The 20,631-nt window shown below is 31.4% G+C and overlaps 1 protein-coding gene across 4 annotated transcripts in view; it reads right to left on the bottom strand.

The window, feature by feature from the left end:
- Positions 1–1,553: 1,553 nt before the first annotated feature.
- The window catches only part of LOC134692936 (orexin receptor type 2-like), an 86,954-nt gene continuing 67,876 nt past the window's right edge, over positions 1,554–20,631 (bottom strand). For 2 of the 4 annotated variants that reach the window (XM_063553579.1, XM_063553580.1), the window contains exon 3: positions 1,554–3,667. In XM_063553579.1, coding sequence (XP_063409649.1) covers positions 2,458–3,648 — 1,191 coding nt within the window. In that variant the 5' untranslated portion in view covers positions 3,649–3,667 and the 3' untranslated portion in view covers positions 1,554–2,457. Of the gene's footprint in view, positions 3,668–11,337; positions 13,227–20,631 lie in introns of those variants that run through there. The other 2 variants (XM_063553578.1, XM_063553577.1) reach the window with 2 other exon arrangements.

Below are 20,631 nucleotides of genomic sequence, written 5' to 3'. Positions count from 1 at the left end.
GTCAATATTTACTCATACATTGTATTTTTTTTTATAGTAGTCAGTGTTTTTAAGGTCTTCACGTATTTATCCTATTTTGTTCATTATTCAAATTATCATTTATGTATCATTTTTCTTTAGAGTAAATCACTTTTTTAAGATGTTGGTCATTACAAGTTTGATAGTGTGGATTTAAAGCACTAACAAAATGTCAGATTGGGTGATCCCACTTATAATCTAGTCGTTGCATTAGTTTATATTCCACTGCTCTTTCATGGTGACGTTACCTTCGCAAATTAGAGAGTAAAATAAATCGGCTCAGATGTAGGCTTGGGAGAAAACGAATTTCTTTCCAAAATTGTATGCACAAATTCATTTGTGATTTTTTTGTTCCACAATCTTTTGACATTCTGTTGACAAAGTTTAATTATTGTTTGTTATTGTTTGCTTTGGCCTACATTGGTCATTTTATTGCAACGTATTTAAATTGATTATTGTAACCTAAACCGGTTATGTTTGTACATATTTATAATTATCATCTACCTTTTGTTGATTGCACCAAAATCTAAGTACATCAACCTTTCCAACCTTTTATTGTTGATTTCCTGATGAAATAACATAGGACTCGGAAATTACTTGAAGATTTATCCCAGAGCAATTCTCTATGTAATTGTAAAGTGTTTTGATTTACATTAAGTAGCATAAAAATCTCCAATTACATTACAAAGCCTGCAATTGATATGCAAAACCTGCAAGGTATAAAAGCATTTTGAAGGACAAATGTAATAAACCATTTTAAATTACACACCAGATCTACAAGCAGAGGTATAATGCATAGTGATGGACAATAAATTTGAAGGACGTAAACAAAATAAAAATAAGTGCTGACATTAAACACTATATTTTAAGTAGGGGTATAAAACGTAAGGCATGTTGAAGGACAAAAAAACAATGAACACAAATTGATAAAAATGAAATACTACTTTTGTTATAATGCAGTTTATTTAAAATAATGTACATTAGTTTTATCACTTTTTACATTATGGTTAAATATTATGTTGGAACAATGGTCCAGTTCAAACTTTCTCTTGAATAACATTATAACACTGCCAAAACACATGAATAATCCAGTTTATGTACCGTCTTTAAAAAAAGAGTATTTCGAAATACTGCTATAAAATAGGTCACTCTGGAAAAAAGCAATAATGCAAAAATCTGTAAACAATTCAATTTCGGAACACTAATACTTCACATAGTAACAAAAGTGTAGGGATTTCAATCTTTGGAACACCGACTAAATTCGCCAATGCTAGATGTTCTTATTTTGAGATTCTCTAAAAATACTATTACTACAAAAAATGAAGATGAAATAAAGAATCATGTAAATCTTTAAAAGCTAAATTAATAAGATTACTTCCAATGAAATGTCAGAAAAACATGTTGAACGCTTATGATTCATTATAAATAGTTTGGGATTTCCAACTAATAAAACAACATAATTATTACGTTGTTCACATATATACGATAAATGTTTTGTACCAGATCTGCGTGGTATGTATTATAGAGGCCCCTCATGGGGGGGGGGGGGGGGGTGTCCTAGTAATCACATAATCACCATTTTTTTTGCCAATATAATCACATAATCATTAAATATTTGCTTATCTTTAGTAATCATATAATCATAAACTAAAAATACAGTCCTAGGTAATCAAATAATCATGAAATATTTGGCTTAATAATCAAATAATCATTAAAAAAACGGCCAAGTAATCAAATAATCAAAAACCCCATGAGGGCCCTCATTATACATAAAGCTAATGATTTGATATTCGAATGAACAGGACAAAATTGTACCTCCTATAATCTAACAAATGCTAGCTTATCCAGTCAAAAAGGAACCCCTTTTTGCTTATTATCATGTATCTGTTCTTTCTTACATGTACTAGTAATTTGATAAGCCATGACCAATCTGATAAAACAATATCGAACTACGAGGTAAATTCCGTAAGAGGAGATTCATTTAATTTGACAAAATTAAACCCGAGACTATAATAGCTAACGGAACAAGGGAAAACAACAGACATAATTCTGACTTGGTACAGACATTTCAGAACACCTCAACATACACAGTTGGTTAACATTAAAATAAGTGGAACCCAGCAACCCAAACTAGGTAAACGTACATCACAGACACACACAACTGACTTTAAAATTCAAAATTTAACTGGACAAACATATAAATCTGCCATGGACGCCGACATCAAAAGAGTCTGTAGTTGATAGTACACACAGTTAAGTTAACCATAATGACGAGTGTTTTCTTGCACATTCATATGTAAACATTAACCTGACAGTTACGTTATGATTGTACTTAAATAGCAAACGTTACATTTAATTTCCTCCACCATTGAACAAGGCCTGAATGACAACATTATAAAACCCTTTATAAAAGGTCGTTCTTATTCCTTTGTTTACATTTCATGCTTTACATGTAAACAGTTCCTTCAACCTTGATCTGAAGGCATTATTCATGAAGGCATAAATGACCGGATTTACGTCATGATAGATGAAAAACAAATAAAACACTACTACATTCATATCAAAAACCCTCAAAGCAACAAGCCACGAAGGCAAGAAAGCAATTATGAATACTAATGTTACAATTGACAACATAAACGCCATTTTTATATTAGCCATTCTCATTTTCTCATGGTTTGCCCTTGAGACTCCTCCTTGTTTGGCTGTAGCATCTTTGTCAATCATTGAAGAATCATTCCCATTTCTTTTATCAGCTTTGCTGTTTTCCTCCTCATCTGATTTGACAAAAGAAGTTTCATTATTAAGAGTAGAAAATTCAGTGTGTTCTGTCTCACTTGAATGTTCTCCATCATTTGAATGAGAATTCCAGAATTCACAGCACTGACTGGTAACTATTTTCAATCTCTTTTGTCGTCTTGAGAGAACAGATCGATATATCAATGCATACAAAACTGTGGTAGTGATACAGCAAATAGCGAATAACGACGAGTATATTTTTTGAAAGATGTAAAAGAATGAACCATGATCATTAAAATTCGCAACTGGGATGCACATGAGTACAGGTTCAATTGGCTGATTTATTGAAATGTTATGACCGGAAGTTGTGTTTAATGCTCCTGTAGAATTACCTTCTGTAAAACCATATGTACTCTGTGTCGAATTAGAATTTATGTCTGCAATAGTGTAGTTATATGAGCACAACATACCTAAAGTGATGGCAAATACACAAAGAACAGCAACAATACACTTCGCCCGCTTGATTGTCATGACATGTTTGAATGGATGACAGATGCACAGGTAACGGTCAACACCAATCGCGACCATAATAAAAGCAGAAAAGGGGACAGTTGTGGTCATCAGAAAAAAGTACAATTTGCAAACAAAATCATACTCCAATTTCATATATAGGACCTCTACGGCAATTGTGAACGGGATCGTAACAAGGCAGGTTAAAAAGTCTGTTGTAGCTAACGTTAAAATAAAGATTGTCGATGTCAATTTCTGCTTGAATCTTGAAAACACATATAACACAAGGGAATTTCCAATCACACCTACTACTGAACAAACGCTCATAAGACCAATTGCAATATACACCAAATGACGATCACCTTCTTGCTGATCCTCTTCCATGCTGTTTGACTTTTACTTCCTAAAACATGTAATACAAATATTATTGTTTTATTCAAAAAAATATTACGAAACTAATTGTATATATATATATATGTGTATATAAATGTGCTAATGTCGTCACTGCAGAAAGATTGTGATACATACTTGTTCTGAATTGATACGTTACAGTTATTGAAAGATCGATTGGGTACTACAAAAAAAAAACCCAGGTGCAGAGGATCAATGGTTCGATCCTGGTCAAACTAAACAATTGAAATAGTGATGTTTCTCTGCTAGTACTCGCTATTCAAGGAAGAAAGATACAACCTAGCTCATTAGAAGTACGGCTAAGTATATTAGATAAAAACAGGGTATATAATAAGGTCCCATTAACGTATTCTGAATAATTATGTAACACACAAGGGAAATGAAATAAGGATACGTGGTATGTTTGCAATGATATTGAGATCCCCAAATGATGTTGATTTAATGTCACAGTTCGTAACCGCCCAACACGACAATGACGTTCAATGAAAGTAAGAAATATTAGATATGTCACAATTCGGCTGTCAAAATCGAACACATACAATATAGTTAGTTGTAAAATACCTTAATATGACAAAATGTGAAACTATTCGTACATAAAACTGATGGCCAAAATTCTGACAAACAAAAAACGAAAAACAGTTATGAATATTTATATACATTCACATTCAGATGAACTTTTGGAAAAAAAGGACAAGATGTTCTTTGAAAAACCCTGTGCCTACGATTGTTTTTTGTCTAACTTCGAAGAATTGTTATGCACGTCAGTTTTCCACTGATGCATTGAATATAAAAGTAAGAAGATGCGATATGATTGCCATTGAGGCTTATATTACAATTGACTCATAAATTAACAATTATGAGTCACCATACGGCCTTCAATAATAAACAAATCCACGGACCATGACCAGCTAAACAAAGCCTAGAAACGACAAATGTTAAACAATTCATTCGAGTAAACTGACGGCCAAATTTGTGTACAAAATAATGAACGAAAGAAAATATGATACACAGCAACAAACGACAACCACTAAATTACAAATTACAGACACATACAGAATGGACAGGGCTAAACTAGTTTGAAGGCGATGATAAGACTATATTTTATCTCTTTTAACCGCCATAGCTGTTTTTCGTTTATAGTTTTTTAAGAAACGTTTCGTCTTTACATTTCAAAATGAAATATTAATCTTTTTTTTTATGTATTTATCTAATATTCCTGTCATATTATCTTGGCATTTAAGATGTATTTATGACATATCCATAAGGATGTTTCGCTAGCAATAAAACTAGGTTTAACCAACCATTTTATCTTAAAATGTCCTGTATCAAGTCAGTAATGTGACAGTTGCTATTAAATAATTTGTTTCTATGAATGTAGCATTGTGGGTTGTTTTGTTTGCACTTCAGCGTTCCCGTTGGTCCTTTGTTTTCATCTTTAAGTTATTATATTGCCCTCAGCGTTATTTTGTAACCCGGATTTGTTTTTATGTAGATCGATTAATATCTTTTGAAAAGCAGTTTGTTACTGTTGCCTTTATTTGTATATGAACACATGTATCCTTTACAGTTAACTGTACGGTATAAAGCCGTACGATGATTAGAATTATTCAAATGGTCATTCCTTGAAATCTGAAAGCTAGAATATTTGATAGATAGTTATATCTTTGGTAATCTTACAAACATCAATATATTAATATCATAGTAGCAAACGATAACCATGTCGATGCAACCGGTTTTACTCCGTTCGAAGTTCATGCATTTCCCGTAGCTTGCGGTTTTCAAAAAGGCATATGTAATAGAGATTTTAGATACACCGACATACGTTGAATTGATTGGTGGTTACTAAATATTTTGGCGCATACTTCCTATACACATTTAATCTGCTCTCAATCCTTAAATCCTCGTGTTCAAGTCAGGAATACGACAAATGCACTCAATTCCTTTGATGTGTTTGAGCTTTTAGTTTTGCCATTCGATTAGAAACTTTCCAGTCTGAATTTTCCTCAGAATTCAGTATTTTTGATATTTTACTTTTTAATAGGTATAATCCAATTTTTCGAATCAATAATGGGTTTTCTGTGCTCGATGTTAAATCTCACGAAGTCGCCACTCAGAGACGAAGGGATACAATAAAAGCACTGAAGTTACATCTAGAATATAAACAATAACGTGGTTGTAAAAATGGAAAAAATGCGAAAAAAGTCATAGCAGTAAGATGATTAAAGAACATATACAAACAATAGAGAGAAAACCAGTATTGTAATTGAAGTCCTTCGAATGAGAAAATATCCACAACACGAAACTCGAGTATAAGAAACTTTTCAAAGCGCACATGACAAGAAAAAAAGAAATTAATTCTCCAAATATTTTTGTTCTGTGACTTAATTAACTTATTATTATAAATGGTTATAGTTATTATGTTGCTGTTCAATTGTTGCGTCTCGTTTTTTTTTAGAGAAAATAATTTGCTGACAGTTGAGACTATGCATTGATATTCTGTGTTCATTTAGGTTATGTATTGAAGATTTGTTTCGCGCTGGTTAACGAAATAAACGATGTATATATTCAGATATTTAGCTGGCGATATTGAAATCAGTTCACCTTTATAGTATCTGATATCATTTGTTTAACTTGTACTGTATTTTGCGTATATTCCTGTATTATTGAGTTATATACTTTTTATAAAATGAGAAGAAAATACGGTCTTCTGTGTATTATATTTTAAACCGCTAAGATATATAGTGGAGGACGACGAATGAATGCGTAACATTTTTATGAATTAAACCACGACACAATTCGGTCACTCATGTCAGGAACGTCATAATTGGGCGTTTATTCACATCTAAAAAACAAAAATGCTTCAAGGAGTTTTATCTGGATCGCATATCTTTGACTAACTGTAAACAATTAAAAGTTATTTTTTTCGTAAAATTTGCATTACACATGTTAAACTTAGAAATCAGCAGAAATGCTTAAGAAATTCACAAAACTTTAAAATTACTTGAATTTCTCATTATAAATCTCCCGTTATTTGGAAACGATAGGAGCTAAATTAATCTCTTAAAAAATTTGGTCAACCATCAATACTTAGTTGACCATAACGTAATACATGCGTCACATGAGATCCGAGTGTCTCAAACTAATAAATCATATCAATAAACATTCAACATATTTATCGTCAATACAGGCAACAGTAGAATACCGCTGTTCAAAATTCATCAATCGGTTAAAAAAAACAAATCTGGGTTACAAACTAAAACCGAGAAAACCACATTTGATTTAAGAACAAAACAATATAACAACATAAACACTTATTTGCAACACAAACACACGCTAATGCAACATAAATAGAAACGAACTGTTACATTTTATAACACTTTATAGACTTTAACTAACTCAATACTTTTTATTTGAAATGTTTCTACTGCACAACCATTTCTTTCTGTTCTAGTTATAGTATATCAATTATATTGATAAATAATTCATATCAATGCACGGGTATATATGTGTACTTGTTTTCGTTTCTTTTCATTTGTTTATGAATATGTTTCTAGTTCTTAACAATGTCTCCATAGATTGTGGACTCAAACATTTTGAATGGATTGAAGACAGCATTCCTACATGAACGGAAAAAGTAATCACAAATGCATGTTTGGAACATACCAAACTACTAGTAATACGGAAGTCACAATATTGAAAGTCGCCTCTCCTTTACTATATTTGTTTCGTGTCCAAAACATTAATCGATATGCGTTTTCTTTTCAATTATTTTTTCGATTATTCACTTATCCACCTGCAAAAATAAAATAACAGACATTTCGTTTGCACTTAATCTTCTGACATTTTGTTTTTTAAAAACAATCCACTATGAATTTGCCTGTCTGCCTTACTTCAACTTTATCTTTCTTAAGTAATTAAACACTTCATAACATGCTAACACAGTTGATTCCAAAATTCAAAAAGCGTATCGATGAAAACTGTTGGTACTTTAATGTTTCATCAGCTATGAAAAAATGATTCATTGAACATGTTGAATGATCAACGGGCGACAATCAAAATTCTATAGTTTTTCCAATCGCGAGTATCTTTCGCCAGTACCAAATTCAAATAAGAAAAAGATGTGATTTACACTACGATACGAATTGTGTGTTTGAAGTTAAAGTATATATTAACAAATTATAATATCAGAATGACTATGCAACTCAAGTTTTAGTTTTACAGGGTATTGGTAGGGCCTGTGTTGCTTATTTTAGAGTTTTTTATGAGGTGTTTTGGAGACTTTTGGTTGTATTTTACCATTTTGCGGTTATGTCACGATTTTTTCAGTGACCTTTGACTCTTTAAAATAAAAAAAAATATAAAAGAAAAACGTTTTACCACACACTTTATAGGTAAAATTTCATTGGATATAGAGCACTCTGACAAAGAATATTTTTAATCATTCAGAAACTTAAGATTTCTTTAACAATGAAACTTTTTTAAAACGTTCAGCTGAGTTTTCAGCCTGTAGTGTCATGTGACACCCTAATGGTTTATGGTTATGTTTTTACAGCCAACTTTTATATCACAAAATCAATCTGTGATATTGTGTACTCTTTTGGTATATCTAATTAGTTATCAAAGGTACAAGGATTATAATTTAGTACGCCAGACGCGCGTTTCGTTGTAGAGCATTGAGGATACAAAATTAAAAAAAAACGTTGTGCCAAATACGGCTTAGGTAATATATGGCTGGGATAAGAAAATCCTTAGTTTTTCGAAAAATTCAAAGTTTAGTAAACCGGAAATTTATAAAAATGACCATATTATTGGTACTCATGTCAACACCGAAGTGTCGACAACTGGGCTGGTGATACCCTCGGGGACGAAACGTCCACCTGCAGTGGAATCAACCCAGTGGTTTAAATAAACATTGAAGATACCAGGATTATAATTTAGTACGCCAGATGCGCATTTCGTCTTCATCAGATTCATCAGTGACGCTCATATCAAAATATTTATAAAGCCAAAGAAGTATAAAGTTGTAGAGCATTGAGGATCCAAAATTCCAAAAAGTTGTAACATTTTTCTTTAATGTATTATCTAGTTATCATTTATCGTTGCTGTCTATTTGGACTGTTACTCCGCAGGAAAAAACACTTTTCAAAAAATATATAGAGAAGTATCGAAAATAGGAGTAAGGCAATTGTTTACAAGGTAGACACATAAACAAGTTTTCAATGAACCATCACATATATAAAACGAGATAGAGTTTGCATGCAATATTACAACATAACAAGAACAATATAAGTATTTTCAATATAATATATGTATTTGAAATATTCCTATAATTATTATATGACTTTAATCTACGATCGACTGGTTCATCCAGTTTCCATGATAGTTCTAAAAGTTTGTTTTTTTACCACTGAAAAGTATATTCTATCGTACATGTTATTGCAATATACTAATGAACTATATACAAAAATGGAATGCAAAATTTTAAACCAGACGTTTACTCTTCAAAAGTGTCTATTATTGAATTTATCTGAAAGTAACACACTGACGTACACTTTATTATAATATTCACAGAATATTCGTATATTACAGTATCATTGTTCAGTTTTGATATTGGTATAAGTACGTGTCTTTAATTTGTGTAAAAACACTTCCATTCAAACAGTCATTTTCAATCTCAGACCAATGAAAGTCTCTCGGATATATGATATGATTATTCTTATTCTGTCGTAATAGTTAACGTTCAATCATACAGGTTTCATATCATAACACTTTCAAATGAAAAAAACATTGCAAGCACATTGTAAGCACACACACTAACTTTTACACATGATCTTGAAATGTGAGCGTCATATGACAGTCAACTTTATTAATACAAACTAAAAGTAGAACGTATATCAAACTTAATTTTGTTCTACACAACAAATCTTACGAGAATTAATACTAGAAATTACATTTTATTAGTATTTTCGTTCAGAAAAGAAGCAACGATATATAAACCCTGACAAAACTTTTTTTTCTTTCAAAAATCCAACATCTTGTAACAGTAGATTTAAAGGACGATTGATGGAGATTTGCCAAAAAAACATTTAAGAGGATAAATTCACCTTTTCGCTTTTTCCCGCCACTTCTGTCCGTCAAAGACTTTCTCATGATATGTTGACGTTACAAGAGAAAACTTTGTATAACAACGCAAAGGAAAATGTATCTGTGCTTCAAACTTTTGAGTCAAGTGTCGCACATAATGGTGAGGTATCGGCAATTCCTAGATAGCGATAAAAACCCATCATAGATGCCAGGATTAAAATATGCTCGTCAGCCGCACGTTTTATCTACAACACTTTCATCATTGATGCTCAACATTTCAAAACTTAGGACGAATGTTTCGGTTAAAATCAGAAATTTAATCGGTAATTTTAATAAGATTTTTTTTAATAAATGACATGCTCCAAAATGTTCAAGTTGCACAGAAACTGATAACAAAAGTTTAATGGTTTAAATTTTATGCGACTGTCATACAAGTGAGAGGTTTTGCTAGCTATAAAACCAGGTTCAATACACAATTTTCTACATAAAAAATGCTTTTACCAAGCCATGAACATAAAAATTGTCATCCATTCGATTGATATGTTTGAGATTTTGATTTTATCATTTTATAACAGACTTTCCGTTTTGAATTTTCCTCCGATTTCGGTATTTGTTAATTTACTTTTTATGTATATAATATTTTTTTAAGTTAATATGTTGATTGAAAAAATAAAATCTGAAGAAGTAGCGTAAAACTGTTATCAAATACAGAGAGATTCCAATGTTTTAAACGCAATATCGATCATCTGTTTATGTGTACACGATAAAATACGTGATCAAATTTTCAATGTTTTATACGTGACTTTTTCTCATTGAAATAATTATTTAAGTCATAAACCGATTGAATATCAAGGAAAAGATAGATCGTGATGAACTTATGGTTTTTCTTTGGAATAGTTTCATATTTAGTCATTCCAGGGCTATTTATAATTATTATACGGAATGAATTTTGCTTAGCGTCGAAGGCCGTATCGAGACTTATAGTTGATTAAATACTCCCCTTTTAATCCTTGATTGATAATCGACGATTTTTCAATTATACCTTCACTCCTTGATTTAATATATAAACAAGTAAATTAAATTTATAAAACAAATAATTGTTGAATCAGTTTGCAGCAAAACATTATACAGCAAAACTTGTGTGCAGCTGCTTATCCTTGATCTAACTACATTTTCATCTTTAAATTATCGATCGTGTTTGAAGAAAATCTTAATTTATTTTGGAAGTTGATGAACGCAAGTGATTTTAATAGTGAAATTTCTTAAATTGAAATTTGATGTTATGTTTATTAACCTGAAATTCAAAACGCTCGTCACTGTTATCTTTTGCAATATGAATAAACTCATCATAGATACCAGGGCTAAATTTAGTATACGCCAGACGCGCGTTTCGTCTACAAAAGACCGATGGTAATAAGACTCTACAACTTCAAGTTTGAACCTATCTAATTAATATAAGCTAGTACCAAATTTTGCTCGATTTGCTTAGCATATGGGATGCAAAAAAGGCAAATGTAAATTAGATATATATGCTCTATCGTTTCAAGGACTATAGTCGTGTCATTTAAAGGTATTTTTTAAGTATGTTTTACAGATATTTTTACTTATTCAAACGTCTTATTTTTATTTAAAATTGTTCAAAAATTCTGAAACTGATTATATAAAAGTAGGATAAGGCTTTGACTGTTATACGACAAGAAGCATACAACAAATGACTGTAGTGCGATAAACACGAACAAACAAAGTCAATTGCCAGTGAAAAACAATATAAGCAAAAAGCCTTTTCAGAGAAGCAAAATAAATTTACCTTGTAAATCAACGTAAAAAAGGATAGCTAAAATTAGATGATGTTTTCCTGGATTATGATAGCAATAAGTGTACTCCAAAACTATTTTTGTGTAATAAAATTGCAATTAACAACCGAAGAAAAGCAATTATTTTCATACATGTTTACTTCTGAAATAACTACGTTTGATGATAAGCTTTTGTCTGGGTATATATATACATATACATAATGGTGTTATACCCTTTTAAACTTGTTATATACATATTCATACATATCATTCATTTCTTTAACAATTCTTATATGTTATTTTAGCTCACGGTCAGTTACTATATATTCCTAAACTTCTATACTGAATCTTCAAGCGAACAATCGTCCACCTTTTCACCGAAGTAACTGATACCTATGAATTTTAATATAATTCTTTTCACTTGCGACACAACATGTTATTCGTCGCATTGTTCATCTATCTCCTTTTACAGCTGAATAGTTCTTTTAATTTCGTTTTGAAGGCATTGTTCATGAAGGCATAAATTACAGGATTTGCGTTATGGTAAATAAAAAATAAATAGAAAACCACCGGATTCATGTTGAAAACTCTCAACGCAACCAGCCAGGAGGGCAAGAACGCAATAATGAATACTAATGTGACTATTGATAGCATGAAAGCAGTTTTTATATTAGCCATTCTCATTTTCTCAAGTTTGGCTCGTGACAGTCCACCCGGTTTTATGATTACATCTTTATCACTTATCGAAGTATCATTTCCATTTTTCTGAACGGCTTTGTTATTTTTCTCTACCTCCGACTTTCCAAATGACGTTTCATTGTTAAGAGTATTCAGAGTTGAAAACTCAGTTTGTTCTACCTCATTTGGCAAGGCATTCCAGAATCCACAACATTGATTGGTTACAACTTTTAATCTTTGTCTACGTCTCGCGAGAACAGATCGGTATATCATAGCGTACAGAACCATCACTATGAGACAACATATCGCAAAAAACGACGAGTATATCTTTTGATATATGTAAAAGAAAGAGGCGTGATCTTCGTAATCTTGAACTGGTAAACACACAAAATCGGGTATTAAAATAACTGGAACGGTAGCATTATCTTTGGAAGTTGTGTTCACCATGGCATCTGTCGACACATCAAATGGCAGCACCGTTGTTTTATTGATAGAGCTTGAATTCATCTGCAAAGAACTATCAACCATTCCGTAGTTTAAAGAACACAAAACTCCCAAAACAACGGCAAACACACAAAGAAAAGCAACAATGTATTCTGCTCGCTTGATTGTCATGACATGTTTGAATGGATGGCAGATGCACAAATAACGATCAACTGCAATAGCCACCATGACAAAGGCAGAAAACGGAACAGTTGTAGTCATTAGGAAAAAATACATTTTGCATACAATATCATATTCCAATCTCATATCGAGGGCTTCCACGGCTATCGTGAAAGGTATTGTTACAAGACATGTTAAAAAATCTGTTGTGGCTAGTGTTAATATGAATATGGTTGATGTCAGTTTCTGCTTGAAGCTTGAAAATACATAAAGTACAAGGGCATTACCAATTACGCCTACTAAGGAACACACGCTCATGAGACCTATTGCAATGTTTACAGCGCGCTTATCATCTTCTTCCGTTGCATCTGTCATATTGTTTCTGTTTATTTTCTGAAATACGAAAAATTGGATGTCAATATTTTCTTTTGATTAACAAATGAATATAAACTACATGTATCATCAAACATGCAAATATATTATTGTGTATCTTTGTCTTAAAAGTTCCATATTTTCCAGGTCTCCATTATTTTTTTACAGCTAATTTTTATTACCAAAATTGTAATTGTTGATTTCAAGTTACATCTTTATATTTCAATCATTTTAAGCAATACTTTAGTATTTGGAATAAACATACGGAACATTTAATTACGATACGCATGTATGTATTAAGCTTCTCCATGTCCAGGTAAAACAGGCAAATGCAAATAAAAATCGTATAAAAGCCCCCAAAAGAATAGAAACTAAAGTAGTCCAATGTCATATATTTGTTGCTAGGGTAACCAAATTCATAAATCGTGCTCGTGAAACTTCCCTCCATTACTATCACTCAAACATAATTCTTTATTGCTTGTAATGAAACAAATATATACTAAGTAAAATAGTTCAGCAACAAAAATTAAAATAAACTTTGCTAAATATAACAACAGTAACGAGGAAAATAAACGGCCAGCTGTAATTTTAATAAACATGTAAATTATTCCCGCAACTTTCAATGAAAACATATGTTATTCTTCTTTCTCAGTATTTTTTTTGTGTATAATGGTCTAATGATACATCAACGGGTTTTAACTTTAAACTTTAATGTTTTATATTCTTCTATGTAGTTTATTTAAATAAAACTAATTCATTTATATATCATATATTCAAAATGACAAAACAAGAGGCTCTCAAGAGCCTGAATCGCTCACCTTAATTGTTTTGGTTAAATCTCTCATCAATGATTATTTTGGCTTTTCAATTTATTTAAATGTTCTTTGAATCGTCCTTTTTTCTTCAAAAGCGAAACAAATAAATAATTTTCTCCTATGTTCTATTTTAGCCGTAGGAGCTATTTTTCTTGACATACAAGGACATAAAATATAAAATTTATACTAGATATTTTGAAACTCATTTAGCCTACGTTTGGCTGAAATTGATACAGCAGTTTCAAAGGAGAAGATTTTGTAAAGTAAGTCAACACGATGAACAAGTTGTTAAAAAAGTCTTTAAAGGGCAATAACTCCTTAAGGGGTCAATTGACAATTTTTTGTCAAATTGACTCAATTGTAGATCTTACTTTGCTTAACAATTTTGCTATTAACAGTTTATCTGTATCTATAATAATATTCAAGATAATAACCAAAAACTGCAAAATTTCTTTAAAATCATCAATTTAGGGGCATTATACCTGAAAAACCAGTTACCCAATTCGGATAAAAATTTCAGGACAGGTAGACCTTGACCTAATAAATACTTTAACTTCTTGTCTTATTTGCTCTAAATGCTAGAGTTTTTGAGATATAAGCCAAAAACTGCATTTTATCCTGTGTTCTATTTTAAGCCATGACGGCCATGATTTTTGATGAAATAGAAAATAAAACACAAACTTTATTTTATACACCCTACTGATCATTCAGTTGAAGTTTGGTTGAATTTGGTTGAGTAGTTTTAGAGGAGAAAATTTTTTAAAGTTAGCAAATATGATGAACAAATTGTGAAAAATTGTCATTAAAGGACAATAACCCCTTAAGGGGTCAATTGACAATTTTGGTAAGATTGACTTATTTGTAGATCTTACTTTGCTGATCATTTTTGCTGTTTACAGTTTATCTTTATCTATAATAATATTCATGATAATGACCAAAAAAAGCAAAATTTCCTTAAAATTACCAATTAAGTGGCAGCAACCGAACAATGGGTTGTTTGATTCATCTGAAAATTTCAGGGCTGTTAGATCTTGACCTAATAAACATGTTTTACCCCATGTCAGATTTGCTCTAAATGCTTTTGTTTTTGACATATAAGCCAAAAACTGCATTTGACCCCTATGTTCTATTTTTAGCAATGGCGACCATGTTTGTTGATAGATCAGAACTTCGGATAAAATTTATAAACAAAATACCCTTAGGAACATTCAGTTAAATTTTGGAAGTATTTAGCTTAGTAGTTTCAGAGGAGAAGATTCTTGAAATAGTTTACGACGACAGACGACGACGACAGACGGACGACGACGGACGACGACGGACGCCAAGTGATGGCATAAGCTCACATGGCCCTTTTGGCCAGGTGAGCTAAAAAGCTTAAAAAGTACCAAGATTAAAATCTTGTCCGACAGAAGGGCGTTTCGTCTAGAAAATACTGACCAATAACGCACAAATCAACAGTTCAAAAGGCCAAATAAAGCACAAGCTGACAAACATTGTGGACCCAGTGAATAATACTTTTTGTCTTTGAATTTCCAATATGCACTGATTAACGTGATGTATTTATATTCGAGAAATATCAAATTCTTATTTGTTTCTATGTGTACCTATGTTGCAACAGGAGAGCTGTTAGATCATTAACTGTATAGGTTGGGCATGGTTAAGACCGATAGTCTACATTTGTTGACCTACATTCGTTTTCGAATGTATTAGATCAATTAATAATGCCAACAAAAGAAACTTCAAGTGTGACGAAATAGAATTTCAATAATTTTGTATCAACGTTCTGCGATGGATATTGAAGATAGAGTTGAAATAAACAATTCCCCTCCAAAAAAAAAATAATAAAAAAAACCTCCACAAAACGAAACTGATTTTAAATTAACTCAATCTAAATCAAATATTATAGTATATGCATTGGTCGGGTTGTTGTCTCTTTGACACATTCCCCATTTCCATTCTCAATTTTATGAACATGTACTGCAGATTGGCAAATTTATCACTGTTGAACCGGACGAGCGTCTGCGATTACCAATATTTTTATTGAGGTACGTGTTGCTCCATTTTTGTCATCTTCTCCTAACTTTTAAACGATACACTATTTATTGTCTTCTAAATGCCAACATATACCTTATATAAATACTAGTACTTGTCTATTATAAGAGCGCCAGCTGTAAAACTCATGGTCAGCCGATGTGACTAGAATATTTCATTACTTATAACATGCAAAACAGCTTACTAAAAGGCAATAAACAATGAATATACTCGAAAATATGTATCATCATTTTGTGTGCAGTTTAGTCTAAACAATTTCTTAAATTCCGCCTAAATTATTACTTGAAGCGAAAGTTGTAGCGAATGCTCAGTTAAAAGACTGAAAAGATAATATGTGTAACACACACGTTTTGAGGGAATGGAAAACCTCTTTGTTCAATATTTTTTTTAATAATCATATTGCTATCATAAAAGGCTGTCATTTTATGTGGTTTGTAATTTATGAAATCACGTTTTCTTTTAAAGAATTTTTCCGTATGCATGCTGATAAATGTTTTCGAATAAAAGAAGAAATGGGGGTGCACTCCCAATAAAACAGATAAAACAGCAGTTTTGCACTGATATGTTTTTAATATAATAGAGAAAAGAGGTTAATATTAAAATGTACGTGCATTCATCGATAGAGATGAATTCATTACAGATTTCACTAATTGTCAGCAGGAGTTAGCTAAAACATTCCTGATAAATTACTGATTGCGTTTGATGTTTACAAAGCTTTCTGTAAATACCATACAAATGTATCTGTTATTTGCTAAATGTTTTCCTTGATTGACAAAGTAGTTTGTGACTGTCTTAAAGTATTCCGTATTGAATACACTCGATAGTTAAGGCGATTGGAAACGTCAAAGAGAAGTCAAGTTAAGTCTGGTAATGTATAATACGTGAAGAGGATCTGACACTCAGACGAGACACGATATTCAAATGTGTAAATAGAAAACAGTATTTTTAAAAATAAAAGAAATGTTTTATCGTAAGATAACATTTCATAGAAAGGTGAATTATACGTTCAAAAAGTTCTGTTTTAATCAAAGACAATATAAACGATGACTTGAATAATTAAAAGTTATAACAAACCAGAAGAAAGAGTTCGACTATAAAAATAAATGCATTCCGAAGTTAAGAATAAAACACAGACATGAGTAAAGTGTGACACAAGAAAAAAATCTATCAAACGGTCTATCTTTATCCGAGTGCTGGGAGTTCATAGAACTATCAAATACAATATATTATAACAACGGAGTGAAATTAATATAAAATACTTATATACCTTTAATAGAGGCAACAGAAATTGATATACACTACTTCTATGCCTTCAATAGAGACAACAGTAGTATAACGGTGTTTTCAAGTTATAAATCGCTAAGAGAAAACAAATCCGGGTTACAAACTAAAACCGATAGAATCACACCAATGATAAGTGAAAAAACAAAATAAGCGAGAAACTGTTGTAGCTGGTTTTCACCTAAAATGTTTGCCAATGATATCAGTTGTTCCGATTGTTCATAGATGTTCTGAGTTAAACACACGTATAATGCCTTAGTGAACTCTGCTTTAATGTTATATACTAAGTTTTCTGATATTAATTAATATATACGTATTCAGTTAATTCGCCCCCAAACGACTTTTTATATGAATGTCTTGAAAGACCGATTTTTTAACAAGGAAGTGATCGACGTGTCCATAGTGTTATTAAGCTAGCAGCATAATTAATTGTTAAACTACGTGAAATTTATCGCAATGGACAAATATTTAGACTGTCTCCAAGCTAGTTCACCGCGTGACACTATGTTATGATTTGTAACAAATGATCTTAAGAATGCGTTTATCATAGTAAATCATTCTTTGTATCATTAATACACAAACAGATGACTTCGGTACGCTATTATGTCGGTTAACTAGAACAGCGTGTTTAATAAACTAGAAATAAATATCTTGTATAATTCATAAGAGCATTAAAGTGTAGGTTATTTTTTAGGCTTTTTTTCATGGTTTTATCTTTCAGTAAATGCAAAAGATGTCTTTTACACGCATTTATAAACAATAACAATAAATGTTATTTTATATCAATGATTGTATGAGGTTATATATATAAATGTTTGGAACAATGTTTGAAATAATAGCTTCTGAGTCTTACATTACAGCGGTTTAAATAGAAGGCAAGCTTCAATGTCCATGGCTTCATGGTTTCTATTTTTTCGAATTTGGATTATTTAATGTCGAAAAAGTAAGTTATTATATATTTCCGACGGAAATTTTTGATCTACTAGTTTTTACAATTTTCTATTCTGCAATATGACAAATTATTGACATTGAGTCAATCTAGATGACATCTTAGAAGACGTAAGCAAATATGAGGTAAAACTGACTTTAATATCCACTGTCAAAATTATGAAAACCTGTACACATCGCTTTGAAGTTATATATTGGAAAACTAGTCCATTGCATGAGAAAAAGACTTATGGTAGGTATAATTAACTTTTGACTACTTCACAAAAAAACCTCTATGTGAAGTGAATTAATACTTTTATACAGCGTGCACCCTTCATAAGAAACAAGTACCCAAAACATAAGGGTAGTTAGAAAAGGGAAAACGAAGTTGGCGTAAACAGACTACTGCCGACCAATTGACGCCTCCTGACTTCTGACAGGCTTCCATCATATAATTTTTGTTTAATTAAATAAGGTAAATGACAATACACTCAAACTTTCGTTCTCTATCAAATATTTTATAAGGCTTTTGTGTCTGCTATTAGTCTTAAGTGGTTTGTAAACGAACGTACATCGGATTTGTTTAAATTACAAGTGTTTTTACTGATTTTTAGTTTGTCAGCGTTGTTTAGGATTAGGATTTGTTCTTCTAGAAATGCATCAAAAGTTGTCTATAAGTTTGATCTTATTTAAGTGCATTTAGGTTGTAAAACCAATTTATCTAACAATCGTAAAGTATTTTCAAATCGTGATCAGAAAAAAATGAACAAATAATATGAAGAAAACATTCCGACCTATATGTGAACGGGTCAACCTGTCAACAACTCAAAAATAATGCACAATTTGCAAATACTGACAATAAATAGTTATCAAAGGTACCAGGATTATAATTTAATACGCCAGACGCGCGTTTCGTCTTCACAAGACTCATCAGTGACGCTCAGATCAAAAAGTTATAAAGCCATACAAATACAAATGTGGAAGAGTATTGAGGGGCCAATATTCCAAAACAGTTTTGCCAAATATGGCTAAGGTAATCTATTTCTGGGATAAAAAATCCTTAGGATTTCAAAAATTCAGTTTTGTAACAGGAAATTTAAAAAAATTACCATATAATTGATATTCATGTCGAAAATAGACAATCTTATTCTTAAAAAAAACCCAACACTTTTTGAAATAACATAATTCATTGTTAAGGTTATTCATTTGAACACAGTTTTAAGGAGCATTTAAACTTATTGATATTGTCAATTGTTCCTTAACCTACTTTCAACGTACTAAGGTTTAAACAATTTCCTTACTTTGACAACACGAGTCCATGTTAAGTTTTTGTTTCTGCCAGATGTTAAAACACTCCATCGTGCATTTGAAATATATGTAAAGGTAAATACTTAAACCTTTATTTAGTCTTTTTAACTTTTTCGAGCGTCTTTCTCTCTTTTCTCATATTGATACTTTTGATTTCAGCGTTGACATTTTCTACACCCAATATAAAAGAGAAGATGTGGTATGATTGCCAATGAGACAATTGTCCATAAAAGACCCCAAAAAAACACAGAAATTAGTCGGACAAATTTATATTTATACTAATTCACTAATTTAACGATAAGCATCGTTTCGTTAAAATCCTTCGCTTGTATTTCGATTCCTTGGTACAGAGGTTTCTTCAAGTTTGTTCGAGCTAGTTGTTCCCTTTACAGTTTAGTTGAAGGCCGTACATTGACCTATATAATGGTTTACTTTTATAAATTGTTAATTGGATGGAGAGTTGTCTCATTGGCACTCACACCACATCTTCCTATATCTAGTTGAATCTATATAATTCAAATAATATGTCATGATCATCTTAAACGAAACAAAACTAAACTCACAGTTATGGTAGAAAAGGTAAAAAAACTGGAACTAAAATTGACTAAACATTACATGTAGAGGAATCACTTTAAAATAAGCAAGGTGATTGTGTCAACTGATAAACCATAAAAAAAAATTATATGTTAACATAGAAAAGGTAAAAGAAAATCCAAAATATCCATGGAAACTTATGTACAGACCCATACCACGCATACACTCTTTGAACTTACAATAAGACAGCGTATAACACCCACAGAAAGATGAGTTTTATCTTATAGCCCGCTCTAACAATCAATCAATTCATAAAACAACGTAAAGGACGTGCAAAATCTTATTCCAATTGGTTATTCAAATTTCCTTTTCGATTTGAAACATTCATTCTAGTCTAATCAAGACAAACAGTATAAAACATAAAAAAGGAAGCAAGGTGTTAGGGAAGCCTACATGTTAATTTAGTACTCAATATTTTAAAATGTGTTAGGTGTTAGAAACAACAAGCA

The sequence above is a fragment of the Mytilus trossulus genome, chromosome 12 (genome assembly GCF_036588685.1).
Source record: "Mytilus trossulus isolate FHL-02 chromosome 12, PNRI_Mtr1.1.1.hap1, whole genome shotgun sequence".
Taxonomy (NCBI): Eukaryota; Metazoa; Mollusca; class Bivalvia; order Mytilida; family Mytilidae; genus Mytilus; species Mytilus trossulus.
Note: the sequence above shows the minus strand (reverse complement) of the source record. Positions and strands in the feature narration are given on the sequence as shown.